The 14,232-nt window shown below is 42.9% G+C and overlaps 1 protein-coding gene across 1 annotated transcript; it reads left to right on the top strand.

Annotated features, from left to right (window-relative positions):
* Positions 1-2,043: 2,043 nt before the first annotated feature.
* kcnk18 (potassium channel, subfamily K, member 18) lies at positions 2,044-9,883 on the top strand (the record flags this gene model as incomplete). Its single annotated transcript, XM_084460906.1, has 3 exons — positions 2,044-2,263; positions 2,421-2,555; positions 9,057-9,883. The coding sequence occupies 3 exons, from the start codon at positions 2,044-2,046 to the stop codon at positions 9,881-9,883; spliced, it is 1,182 nt and encodes a 393-aa protein (XP_084317032.1).
* Between the last annotated feature and the right edge of the window lie 4,349 nt (positions 9,884-14,232).

Below are 14,232 nucleotides of genomic sequence, written 5' to 3'. Positions count from 1 at the left end.
GCCAGTAGTACGATCGACAGTGTTAATGTTGGCGGCTGCCGTTACTGTTAACTGTCCAGTCAGCACCCCACTGAGCAAAGACACGTCTTTTAGATGTCTTTTTTGTCTTTTTCGGACGTCCAAAGACATCCAATTAGGAGCCAGAATGATTTTTTTTTTTTTACGTTCAGATATTGGACCCGTTTTGCACGTCCACAGACGTCTTAGAGGGGTCCAAGCCAGACGTTTGAATATTGAGGGGTCCAGCAGACGAACAAACGGGGTTCTGGACCGACGGACGTTATTAAGACGTGATCTGAACGTCTCCCTGACGTTGCGTGTTTGCTGGGACGGGACGTCCCCTCCTCCCTGTGTGGACATTGTGCATGTCCTGTATTGTGGTGTTCCCGAGGAGGATATGTGGTAAGCCTGATGCACATTCCCCTGAAGCAGCGGTCCTGCCATCAGTCTGAAGTAGTGGTTTAGCAGCTAATGGTCCATTACTGAGAGACTAAAGATGTGGACATAGACGTCAGTCACACAGTCCATGGCAGTTCACCTCAACCACAACCTAGCTTTACAGGGGAGAGAGCTTTAAGGCTGGATCTGATCACTAATATACTCTGGAGCAAGACCCTGGGGTAGCTCAGTTGGTAGAGCGGGTCGTTCAGTGATCGAAGGGTCAGCGGTTCGAATCCCAGCTCCGACTGTCCACATGTCGAAGTGTCCTTGAGCAAGACACCTAACCCCAAATTGCGCCCAATGAGCAGGTTAGCACCTTGCATGGCAGCTGCCGCCGTTGGTGTGTGTGAATGGGTGAATGAGGGGCCATTGTAAAGCGCTTTGAGTGCCGCTAAGGTGGAAAAGTGCTATATAAGTGCAGTCCATTTACCATTACCATTTACCTGCCTTACCTTAAATATAACAGAATCTTGAAGTCCACTCTAAAAGTGACTGGACGCCAGTGCAAAGAGGCAAGGTGATGACTTCTTGTGCTCAATAATATATCTAGACAACACTTACCACCCTCTGAAAGGTAATTTACAACTGTTATCTTTGATCCATGGCCATGGCCACTACTGGTACCCTACAAAAAAAACCGAAAGGGACTGAAAACATTGAAATCAAATAAAAAGCTATTCTACATCTAATTAGCCTAACATCCGATACTTTCTTAATGAGTGGTACTCAAGTTTAATTTCATCTGAATGCATTTGAATTGACTGGGCTGTAAAAATAGATACTTCCTGTCTCTTAATTCCTTCAGCACTGCGTGTTTTGCTGTCTGGTATTTCAGCCCAGTTGTTAAAACAACAGCGTGACCATATGGACAGCTAAATATAGGATGATAGCTTTGCACCTGTCCCCCGGAAAGGGGTTGGGACAAGGCCACATTGTGTGAAGACTAAATGTTTGACTTGGGGAACATTTAGGGCTATAGGCTACTATCTCACACAAAGCCCAGATGTTTGCTGGGTACCCTACTATTGTAACGTCTAACTAGTTCCGTTAACCTCGCATACTGTGTTATTATACTGTACGTGTAGGCACCCAGCAAACACGCAACGTCAGGGAGACGTTCAGATCATGTCTTAATAACGTCCGTCGGTCCAGAACCCCGTTTGTACGTCTGCTGGACCCCTCAATATTCAAACGTCTGGCTTGGACCCCTCTAAGACGTCTGTGGACGTGCAAAACGGGTCCAATATCTGAACGTAAAAAAAAAAAAAAATTCATTCTGGCTCCTAATTGGATGTCTTTGGACGTCCTAAAAAGACAAAGTCTAAAAGACGTCTTTTAGACGTGTCTTTGCTCAGTGGGCAGCCTACCTTGGTGTGTTACTGACTCCAGCAGTCTCAATCTGCACACCCACAATGATTAGAGTACAGTGGGAGGGGTAACTCTCTATGTCCCCCGGGGGACTTGGAGACAGTGCTGAGTGATGGTGCGGTCTGTTTATTGCCAGAGTGTTTCGTAGCCTCACCGTCGTCTCCTCGATTGTCATAATGGGAGTTATGCTCGCAACGACTTGAGTTCAGTACAAGCCCAGCTCCATCCTCGAAGATGTCTTTGGAGAAACGGTCTATGAGTTCGAGAGAGCAGTCTTTCTGCGCGTCGAGGGTCTGGAGAGTGTTTCCTCACGTGTTCCTCATCGTGTCCCTCATCGCGTACGCGGCGCTGGGCGCGCTGCTGTTCCAAAATATCGAGTATGGAGACGTGACGATAGGACAGGATTATCGGTTATTTTTGGAAGGTATAGTGAAAAAGATTCAGAATCATTCAGGTAAGATGAGTATACTTATATATATATATCTTATAAGACCAATAGTTTATTCTAGTAGGCTATATTAGGATAACAGGCTATTGTAGCCTATGTGGTAATGCGTAATGCGTAATGCGTAATGATGCCTATAATGATTGAACTTTGTTTTCTCTTGAAGGGAATACGTCCAATTTAGTGCAAGATTTAGAGGAAGGTATCAAAAAGGGGTTCAAGTCCACTTGGCTGCAGTCTCCGGACAGGTGGTCATTCTATGGATCCTTGTTCTTCTGCTGCACTGTTTTTACGACAGTGGGTAAGTTGCAAGTCTGCCTATCTAAAAGTTTTAGGCTACTAAAATGAAGCATTCATATCAACATCATCATCGTCGAACTGTTTATTGTAGGCTATGTATGCTAGTCTATATAATAGGCTATTATGAACTGTTTATACTAGCTATAAATATATTTTATGAGGCAGTAGGATATTTAATTTTTATCCTTTTAATCCTTTGCAATGACAAACCTAAAAGAAACATGGAGGTGGGGGTGTGTTACCGGGTAAAAAGTGGATAACCTCTTATATTCTCAAATGGGAGGCGCATTAATACTGAAAATGGAATGATATGCGGTCCCAGGTGTGTGTTACTAAGTATTTTAACACGGCTTCCAGCCAATCAGAATCAAGAACCAGAACTAACCGTTGTATAATGGTTGATATTAGGGTAGGATGTGGCCCTATATCATATCATCACTCAGGGGCCTCATGAAACCCCCAAAAAAACATTTTTTGTGTGCATTTTTGCAGTTTAAAATCAGGACACAGCACACTACCAGTTGTCACTCAAGAGGTGTGAAATAAAATTTACCGGTAGCGTTCTTTCAAGGACTTTTAAAATAAAAGTAAGGGAAAACAAATACTTTTTTTTACCCACTTGTCATTGGTCCGAATTATATACTGTATACTGAAATATGACGTATATTGAATCTGATATACTGAATAGCCTAATATTTGGAGGACCTGTTCATCAGTTAGGACAACCTTAATCTAGCCTTAATGTAGCAAGCAGACCATGAAAACGTGTTTATCTCAGACGAGGCGAGGGGGGGGCTTCCAGGTCCAGTGTTCATTTGGAAGAAACCAAATCCACCGGGAAAGAGGGTGTTTGGCTTTTTGAAAGAGGTTATGGTGGCTTTACGAGGTGGTCTATGACATATTTAAAACAATACATTCAGCTCAGTAGAGAAAATAATCATAGCTACGCATTGTAAAATGTAATGGTAAACAAACAATAACAGAAATGAAAAAACAACAACAAAAAAACACCCCCAAATCTGAGAGGGCACGTGCCCCCTCAAGTTCTATAGGCATGACGCTTCTGTCATCACTTATATTGACTAAACAATGTATTTAACACACATTTATAATAATTTAAAGCATTTGCCATTTGAAACCCAGTAAGTACGTTAGGCTATCATGTGCAGTTCTATGCAACAAGGCACCTCCCAAGCAGAACCAAGCTAGACAGGAAACCAGCATTTATGGACTTGATCACATCATCTTCAGTCATATCATCACAATCAAATAAATGGACCGACATTTCCATTAGCATTTCCGAAGATCATTGTGGCTGAGTGACAAATCTAATTAGTCATGAAACCTGCCACTCCTTGTGTTGTGAACAAACATGCTAAATTATTTATCTTTTAGATATTTTTTAGCAAAATACATAGGCCAACATTTCCCATGTGCTTAACACATGATACAGTAACTTTGATAGGTATGAGTAAGGCATTAAATGTCGTTTTGCTTAAAGGGGTAGTTCAGAATTTTGGAAATCTCATCCATGACCTCATGTACGACTTACCCATAACGTTGTTGATTGAGGGAGAACATTTTCAGCTGATTCCATGCTGTCTCTTGCTGGAGCATTAGGGACATGCTAATGCTAGCTAGTAGTATGCAAACTCACTTAAAAGCTCGGTGCACCCAGATCAAATCAGATATTGATTTGCGGCCTAAAGCAGACCAGGAAGATTGAGGCCGACCCCTCCCACCCCCGGCCATAATCTCTCCGTGCCACTCCCCTCAGGCAGGAAGCTGCAGTCCATCAGGACCACGCCTGCACGCCACAGAAGCAGCTTCTTCCCCACGGCCATCAGTGTCCCCCTCGTGAAACGCCACCAGCCTTGAGAGACACTGTCTATAGACACTTGCACACGACCTTAATGTTCTTTATAGGACACACCACACTCACACATCACGCCGCACACACATGCACACACTCAAATACACATTACACTCTGCTCACTCACTGTATATACACTCAACACACAACTTTTTGTACATTGTTTTTTCTTAGCTTATCTTTTTTTTTGCGCTAGCATTTTGTACTTTCTCTTTGCACTGTCCTGTCTTTGCACTGTCCTGTCTTTGCACTGTCCTGTCTCGTCCCTGCACCCTGTCCAATGTTGTCTCAAATGTTATGCACCACGACCATTTCTCTTTTTGTTTTAGGGCCGATCAGTAGGATTTCAGTTTTCTCCTCATTTAGCTTTAATAAGTTATTGCTCCTCCTATTTGTACGGTTGTGTGTCATCTGCATAACTATGAAAACATACATTGTGCTCTCTAATGATATCCCAGAGTGGCAGCATGTATGGAACTTTATCCATTTGATGTACTGTATGTTCTGAACCAGTTTAACACACGGTCATAGAGACCAACCAGCCTTTCAAGTCGATTGATTAGGATGTCATGGTCGATCGTATCAAATGCTGCACTTCGGTCTAATGGAACAAGAATTGAGACCTTATTTGCATCAAAGTTTAGTCTGAGGTCACTGATTATTTTAGCAAGAGCAGTGTCAGTGCTGAGGTGTGTCCTAAAGCCTGATTGAAGCACATCCGGGATATTATTTTCTTTGAGAAAGAAGTTTATTTTGTACTGAGACTGTATGACTGGAAATCAAAGCAAAAAGATGATGCGTCAGGCTTGTCCATTTTGCCGAAATGTCATCGCAGCAACTCAAAATGGTACTCAGTAGTTTGCATTGCCCCCACGTGCTTGTATGCATGCCTGACAACGTCTGGTGAGATGATGGATGGTGTCCTGGGGGATCTCCTCCCAGATCTGGACCAGGGCATCACTGAGCTCCTGGACAGTCTGCGGTGGCGTCGGATGGACCGAGACATAATGTCCCGGAGGTGTCCTATTGGATTTAGGTCAGGCGAGCGTGCAGGCCAATCAATGGTATCAATTCCTTCATACTTCCGACTCTTCATCCTGCATACTCTCGCCACATGAGGCCGGGCGTGGTCATGCACCAGGAGGAACCCAGGACCCACTGTACCAGCGTAGGGTCGTACCACGGGTCCAAGGATTTCATCCCGATACCTAATTTCATTTCATTTCAAACCTTTATTTATACTCGTAGAGTTCACAAGCAAACACAAATAGTAACAATAGTAGCAAATGTACATATATATCAACAGAACTGAACAAAACAAACTATAAACAATAAAATAAGACAACAAAGCAATAAATAAACAGGATCAAAAACAGTTACAGACCGATAAACAAATGTCAGAGGCCATAGCTTTGAACGCTACAACTGAAGGAAGCACTTCTAGTTTAAAAGTCTGTCGGAGGGCGTTCCAGGTATGGGGAGCGTCATACGAAAAAGCAGTCCTTCCGAGGTCTGTGTTTACCTATCAGTCTATCAGTTCATGCATGTGCTTTGCCTTGTTCCTTATAGACAGCCTTGAGGCTTTAAACACCAATCAGTTGATTATAGGCAGCCTTGAGGCATTTGTTTAAATGTATTTGTATTTAAATGTGTGTTTCATTTAGCACTGTACATAGCAATCAGTTCTTTATTAGGTTTTTTGGGAGACAACAGATCAGCGTTCTCGTCGCGTCTCCTGTCAGTACCTTTTGCGAGGAAAGCTAATGATCTGAGCAAATATAAACAAGTCAAAAGTATATTTGAAGACCATTGTGTAATAAAAATATCCAAGAAATAATGTTTATGGTTGTGCTTCTTCCATTATACATATAAGGGTTAGTTCTTGATGTATAACATTTCAACACACATCGTTTTTTTTTTTCAGATAGCCTTCCGAAATCTAGTCGCTAATTGGAAATTTTACCTGCATTTGGCCGGTGGCAGGTGTTAATTTTCAGCCCAATAGGCTACATGTGGATTAGCTTAAATGCTGGAACACTAATTGACCAGTATTGAAACTACTTCAGACCTATGTACGTTAGTAATGTAGGAATGCCTATTCCTGTCCTGTCCATAATGCAAGTTAAAAGTGTTTAATGTTTGTGAGGCCAGATTTGGGATGCCAGGTTTGGTGCCCCTCTCCTGCCAACCCCTACGGGGCATGTTTAGGAGGCCAGGTTTGGGATGCCAGGTTTGGTGCCACTGTCCTGCCAGCCCCTATGGGGCATGTTTAGGAGGCCAGGTTTGGGATGCCAGGTTTGGTGCCACAGCCCCTATGGGGCATGTTTAGGAGGCCAGGTTTGGGATGCCAGGTTTGGTGCCCCTCTTCTGCCAACCCCTATGGGGCATGTTTGGGATGCCAGGTTTGGTGCCCCTCTTCTGCCAACCCCTATGGGGCATGTTTGGGATGCCAGGTTTGGTGCCCCTCTCCTGCCAGTCCCTATGGGGCATGTTTGGGATGGGCTCAGACTCCCACTGGTTAGTTCATAATCACCACCAGGAACAGCTGATAATTTTCCATCCAACTGATGATGTGATATTAATAATTTGAATCAGAGCCAGTGTTCAGAGCCAGGGGCCGTCACTGGATACGGTAGACAGATTACTATTAGAATATTTTGGGAGAACTGCCATGTCTGAATATTTGCATATTACTTGAGTAGTTAATATGAAATATGGCCAATCGGACTGAACTGAACCAACTTAAAAGAAGCAGATTCAGTGGATTGATAAATTGAGACCTTCTCCAATTAAACAATATTGAAACTAGCAGCGATAGTATAAAACATGTAAAATAACAAAATGTACATAATATAAACAATGTCAGTAGTAGCAGGGGGCTCCATTCAATCAATGTGAAACTACTTTATTCTCACAATATTGTTCATTCACTGTATATTTGAATACATCATTATCACTTTACATTGTTCATATACCAACAAGCAAGCAAGTCAAATTGACCTCAATAACTTTGCGTGGTTAGCTATTCTACATCTTTCAGCTTTCTTCAAGCAAAGAACATGGAGCCCTGCCTTGGAACCATGGATGTATTAATAGAACGCTTGGAACATAGAACCCTGCCTTTGTCTGGTTCCGAGACTTGACTTCCATCAGAAGCCATTTCTAGTGATTACTGTTTTTTTGCTTCCCTCTGGAATATGTAGAGAGCGGGTCGTATGCCCACCTCCCTTGTTCTCTGTAAAGCGCATTGTGTTGCCTCTGGGTATGAAATGCGCTATACAAATAAAGCTTTGATTGATTGATTGATTGATAGCCACAGCTTAGGCTTGTCCTGCTGCTAATGCAGGATTACTATCAACAACATATGCAAACAGTGCGTCACTCGTGCATACCTTGGTATTGTTAAGCATAATTATGATATTGGCAAGCTTCACGGGCAGCTGGTATAGACTGTAAATAATTGAACTGGATTATGGTCTAAACCTTCATAAAGACATGTTTGAGTTTGAAACCCACTGAGTAAACACAATGTCAGTAACAGGTTGGGATGCGGTTAGAACTTGGATGTTTGGATGCATAGGTTAAGCCAACATTTTTGATCATTGAATGGTGAATATGAGGCTAGATTTTATTAACATTATTAATATGGGGGAGGAGAGGGGCGTGCCGTAATAGCCTACTTATAATACATTAGGTTTAAAGCTCTGATATATGATAGCCATGGTGGTGTGAGGTCACAGGCTAGCTAATGGCTAATAGCTTGGTCGAGACACCGGAAGGCCACAAATCACTTGAGAAAGACATTAAGAGCAAGATGGATTCCACATCACTATACCAGCAGCCTAGTACAGACTAGAAGACGGCCTTTTTTTCTCTATGTTGAAAATAATTATATGTTTTGTCCCATCCTCGAAGATCAACACAATGAGGTCTCTGGACTAATCCTAACCCTAACCCCCCATTAATCCTAACCCTAACCCCCCATTAATCCTAACCCGAACTCCATTAAGTCATTTTCAGATCCTTTAGTTGTGAAATTGGTAATACTAGTGCGCAGTGCCCGTGGATCCATTGTGGTCTATCAATCGGTCGATCTACAGCAGGGGTCACCGACCTTTCTTAGGCCTAGGGCTACCTGAAGGGTAGAGAGTCATTTGGGGGGCTACCTGTTGAAATTTTCTCTGTTTACCTTTTTTATTAAAGAAAAAATGAGTATTTAATCGCTTAATCGTTAATGAACACAGCTATGTTCATTCCTCACAAACATTAATAATGTTTACCAAGTGATCATTGGAACACACATATATATATTATTTTCAAGTGCAATTTTATGAGCAGTTTGGTGCTGACGCACAAACCATGTATCAGATTGAAACATTCATAGCTGTTGTTCAAAACAGGTAGTGTTTCTGGTGATAAGGAATAAATCAAGAAATCAAAGTTAGATTTTTACTTTGTTACAGTAGACAACAAACAATGATAGGCCCACATTAAAAAAGTTGTATCTCGGTAGATGAGCCTAAGGTGACAAAAAGTGTTAACACTTGTGTGTGTGATCATAGGATTATATTTTGATTTGGGGAATGACCTTTTGCACCTACTCATTCTTTTTGCACCTGCTTATTTCAGGTTACGGGGAGATCTACCCAGTGACGCTGACTGGCAAAGTGGTGTGTATCTTGTACGCCATGGTGGGAATCCCCCTCATGCTGCTGGTCATCAGCGACGTGGGAGACATCCTCGCCATCCTCCTCTCCAAAGCCTACCTCCGTCTGCACAGCCTCTGCCAACTCCTCCTCTATCGTGTCCGATCCCCCGGTCAGAGCCAGGGCAAACCCCCCGACGTGGCCGTCCAGGACGGCAGCTACGTCTTCAACCAGGACGTGGTCATCCACCAACCCATGGACATACGACAGGTTCTCCACAACCAGGCGACGGTCAAGCGCAAGTCGGTCCACCTGCGGAACAACGCGGAGATCTTCGAGCGCATCATCTCCAGGGATAAACTGGCCAGACAGATTCCGCTAATGCGTAGCATCTCGTGCCCAGAGCTGAACCGCATGCCCAAACCTCCCAAGGACTTCTTGATGTGGGACTTCACGGGTATAGGGGACAGCATGGATAAACTCGACGTTCCCCTGGTCTTGATCCTCATCGTGGTCTTCGCCTACATCCTGTTCGGAGGCCTCATCTTGCCCTTGTGGGAGACGCAGCTGACCACCTTCGACGCCTTCTATTTCTGCTTCATCACGCTCACCACCATCGGCTTCGGCGACATCGTGCCAAACCACCCCAAGTACTTCATGGTCACCTTCCTCTTCATCATCACCGGCATGGCCACCATGTCCATGGCCTTTAAGCTGGGCCAGGCGCGCATTGTCAGCTGCTATCGCCAATGCATGCACTTCATCACAGGGGGGAAGGTGGAGACCAACGAGGAAGAGGAGAGCGAATGAAGCTGCAGAGATTTGAAGATGGACGACTGGGGTGGCTTAAAAATCCAAGGGCTGCGATGATCCTTGACATTTTAGGTTCAAGATACAGAAGGTGTCAAAAGTTCTAAATTACTAGGGATTGTGTCCAGCTTTGGGACGATACAGAGCATGAACTGTGTGCTATTCTCTTCATCTTTAGCATACAGTAAGTAAATGATTATGAGGCCAAAACCTTACCCAAGGTGTGATGGCTTTAGATACTGTAATGTTACTGTATAATATACTCAATTACTTAGCACAGAAATTATTTCAAATATAGACGTGAATGTAAGGATGTTAACTGCTTTATTTGTATATTCTATCAATGGTTCAAGCATTGATTTCGGGGCAACCTACTTGATTCGTCAAATTTTTACTTACAGTATGCAGGAGTACAGTACGTACTTTGATTTGAAAGTTGATTTTAGATTGTCATGTAATGCACATTCAAGCTTACAAGAGTGTATACAGGTATTTAAAAAAAAAAAATAATAATATATATATATTGTGAGACAGTTAACGATGGATAGTTTTTTTTACCCCCTCTCTCCATGTTGCTTGTTAAATAGCATGTTGATTGGATAGTGAATGTCACATTATCACGCAGAGAGAGAGAGTTTTCAAAGGAGTTACGTTAGTTAAGGGAACGAACGCTCCTTGCATGGACATCCTGCTAATCTGCCCTCTGTGCCACAAACAGATGTATGTTGTATGTACCTGCTGAGGCTCATTAAAAAGAGAAAACGAGAATCTCTTGTCGAGTGAAGTTCTACCCACGACCATGCAGGTGAGCAATGCAGCTCACTTCAAAGGTCCAAGCATGACAATATACACGATAAAAAGATTGCATGCATTGTGAGTTTTGTGAATGAAATTCAAGTCTCACCAAAGTGTTCTGTTTTCCTACTTGACTGTTGTTCTAACTTTGTACTTCGTTCTCATAGATCAGTCTGTTAAAACTACAAATTCTTCCTGTGTGACATCACTTCCCTGTCCTCTTCATCCTGAAACTATGTCACTTCCTTTTTCACTGTATAACCTATCGACCTCGTCCCCATCTGACTCACTCAGCCTGGATTCACTTCCTGTGCTAGAGTCCGACTCTGCAGTATCATAACAGAATAAACTATTGTCTTTGTTTAAAACCAGCTTGACCGACCACTCAGCGTGTTCTTTGAAATCTAAACTAAACCAAGTAAGATTTTCATTTACAGTTTCTTGTAAAATATTTTGCAAACTGTTCATCTCTGATCCCACTCAAAAAAGATTGTGAAGATTACCATTTGTAAACAGTAAAAACAGTTGAAAAAAGGTGATTGGGATTTAGTAGGCGAACTGCTTTGTATGTGAAGCAGTGTTAATTTCATCAACGAAAACTATGACAAAAATAATTTGCTGTAGCTCAGTTGGTAAAGTGGGTCGTTCAATGATCGAAGGGTCAGTGGTTCGAATCCCAGCTCTGACTGTCCACATGTCGAAGTGTCCTTGAGCAAGACACCTAACCCCAAAATTGCTCCCAATGAGCAGGTTAGCACCTTGCATGGCAGCTACCGCCATTGGTGTGTGAATGTGTGTGGAATGGGTGAATGAGAGGCCATTGTAAAGCGCTTTGAGTGCCGCTAAGGTGGTATAAGTACAGGTATAAGTGCAGTCCATTTACCATCATTCGTCAACAACCTTTATTTACTTATCATCACGAGACGATAACTTAATAAAAATGAATCTATGATGACCAAGCTATGACGAAATCTATTGACGTTTTCGTCAACAAATAAAAACTAGACAAAAATGTTAGGGAGGGACTTGAGAAGAGATCCAATCAGAATGTAGAGATTTCCATGAAAGTCATGGCTCACTCTCACACTGAAAAAAATCAAACACAGACAGACAAGGAGAGCATAATAGAAACGTCTGTTCTTGAGCTAATCTGAAGGCCATATGAAGTTTGGAGGTCTGTAGCGATTGACTCTGCAGAAAGTTGGCGACCTCTGTGCACTATGCGCCTCAGCATCCGCTGACCCCACTCTGTCATCTGTTGGATGGGTGAGTGAAGACTTTTGGCAATATAGTGTACAGTATGTAGCCTAATACTGGATATTTGTCACATCTGGAGCATATCAGAACTGAGAAATGGGAACATATCTCTATGCAACACGTTAGGACTCTGTATATTTGTATATTCTGAATATCATCAATAGAATAGCGTGGACCCCAGGAAGAATAGTTGTTACTGAGGTAAAAACTAAGGCGGATCCTAAATGAACATAAACAAATACAGTTCTAAACACGTTACATACAGATATGTTATCATTTTGAGTTCTGAAATGCTCCGGATGTCACAAATATCCGGTTTGTATATTCCTGGATAGACCCTTTTTGCCCAGTGGAGCGTGCGCTGGTTATGCAGTGACGTCAGGGCCCGTAGGGGGGCGTGGCCTATGATTTTGAAGCTGGCGTTCATTGTACTCTGGAGGCACAGTGAACACCTGCTCCAAAGCATGTGGCATAACAGGTGGGATATGTCTGGCAACATTATGAAAGTTACTTAAAAAATGTTTTGATTAGGCCTATACATATACAGGCCTACTGTATGTTAGCCTAATGTTACATACTGTATGGTCACAAAGAAATATTGGTATATTCAGAGGTAGGCCTTATTGTTTCCAATGTAGGCCATATTGGTCAATCCTAATACATACTGTTACACTAGCAATAGCCCACAATTATAATAGACTTTTAAGTGTTTGTCAAGGGTTGATAAATAAGTAGCTATGAGAAAAATGGTGTTGTCAATTCTTCTTCTTCTTTGTCGTAGGGGTAGGCTGGTTTCGTCCTCTCCACCCAGGCTTGGGCCCGAGGGGCTAGTATTCTACCACCCCAAGCCCGGGTGAGGGTGTTGTCCATTGATAATGTGCTTCTACGTCCCGTGCTTTCACAGTGCCATTAAAACATGTGAAACTTGATATCTGGCGTCTGAATATTTCATAAAGGAGAAGGTCAATCAATCAATCAATCAATCAAAGCTTTATTTGTATAGTGCATTTCATACCCAGAGGCAACACAATGCGCTTTACAGAGAACAAGGGAGGTGGGCATATGACCCACTCTCTACATATTCCAGAGGGAAGCAAAAAAACAGTAATCACCCGGGGGCCAGATAAGTGAGCTGTAAAAATTCTTCCCCATGGTCATGACAGCATGGTCATGATATATGAATAGTGATGTGGATCATCACTATTCTACAAGTAATCAGTGATAGGAAAAGCAATAACGCGATGTGTGGTTGGAACAACGCTGAGTAGCCCTACCCCTACCTGGGACTGGTCCATATCTAGTGCCTCTCTCTCTCCCTCCTATCTTCTAACCAGGTCCAGTGGATGCCCCACTGTCACCAGCAGACCTCCCGGAGTCCGATAGATACCCCCGTGTCTGCTGTGGATGTCGTAGCATGTCCGTAGAATGTCCTCTCTCCTATGATGTTTTTAGCCTCTCTTACTCTGAAAATGTAATTTAATGTAATGTATTGCTTTATAAATGTTCTTAGCCGGTAGACAAACATACTCCTGGAGCTTGCTCCATCGCCTTGTTGAGAGGGGTCAGGGAAGAATTTTTACAGCTCACTTATCTGGCCCCTGGGTGATTACTGTTCTTTTGCTTCCCTCTGGAATATGTAGAGAGTGGGTCGTATGCCCTCCTCCCTTGTTCTCTGTAAAGTGCATTGTGTTGCCTCTGGGTATGAAATGCGCTATACAAATAAAGCTTTGATTGATTGATTGATAGTGGTAGATGTTTGAGTTCCCCTGCGGAAGGTAAGCATCTCAGTCCCCCCTAACACCTGTCACCTAACACATCTGTCATCTAAAGATGGCGCTGGCCGTTTGACCTTATACAGCTAGGCTTACACAAGCCATGCCTGACCATAACACACATGTTGAAATACTGTTTCACACAGTGAAAATATTGGGTACAAGAATAGGTAGATCCTGTCATATCCGCATACAAAAGGCTACCTTTTAAACATCACTAGTTCCAAACAATAGCCCTACCTGTAGATGCCAAGCAGCTTTGAGATCTGTAACACTGCAAAATACATTAGGGATCGATCTAAATAAGGGCATGTTGTCTCTAAATAGCAATTCATGTCTCCAATGACTATTAGGCAATCTGTTGTCAACACACGGTATCAAGTGACGTCACTTTTGACTTCTATAAACTGCAGGTACTTCAACATAACGCCAGATGGCGCCATTGTCACCCGTTTAAGAGTGCGCATGGATAATACACGGATTCCTACAGGAGTTAGATGGTGACCAGCCACTGTATCCTCTATT

The sequence above is a fragment of the Borostomias antarcticus genome, assembly GCF_949987555.1.
Source record: "Borostomias antarcticus genome assembly, chromosome: 34".
Taxonomy (NCBI): domain Eukaryota; kingdom Metazoa; phylum Chordata; class Actinopteri; order Stomiiformes; family Stomiidae; genus Borostomias; species Borostomias antarcticus.
Note: the sequence above shows the minus strand (reverse complement) of the source record. Positions and strands in the feature narration are given on the sequence as shown.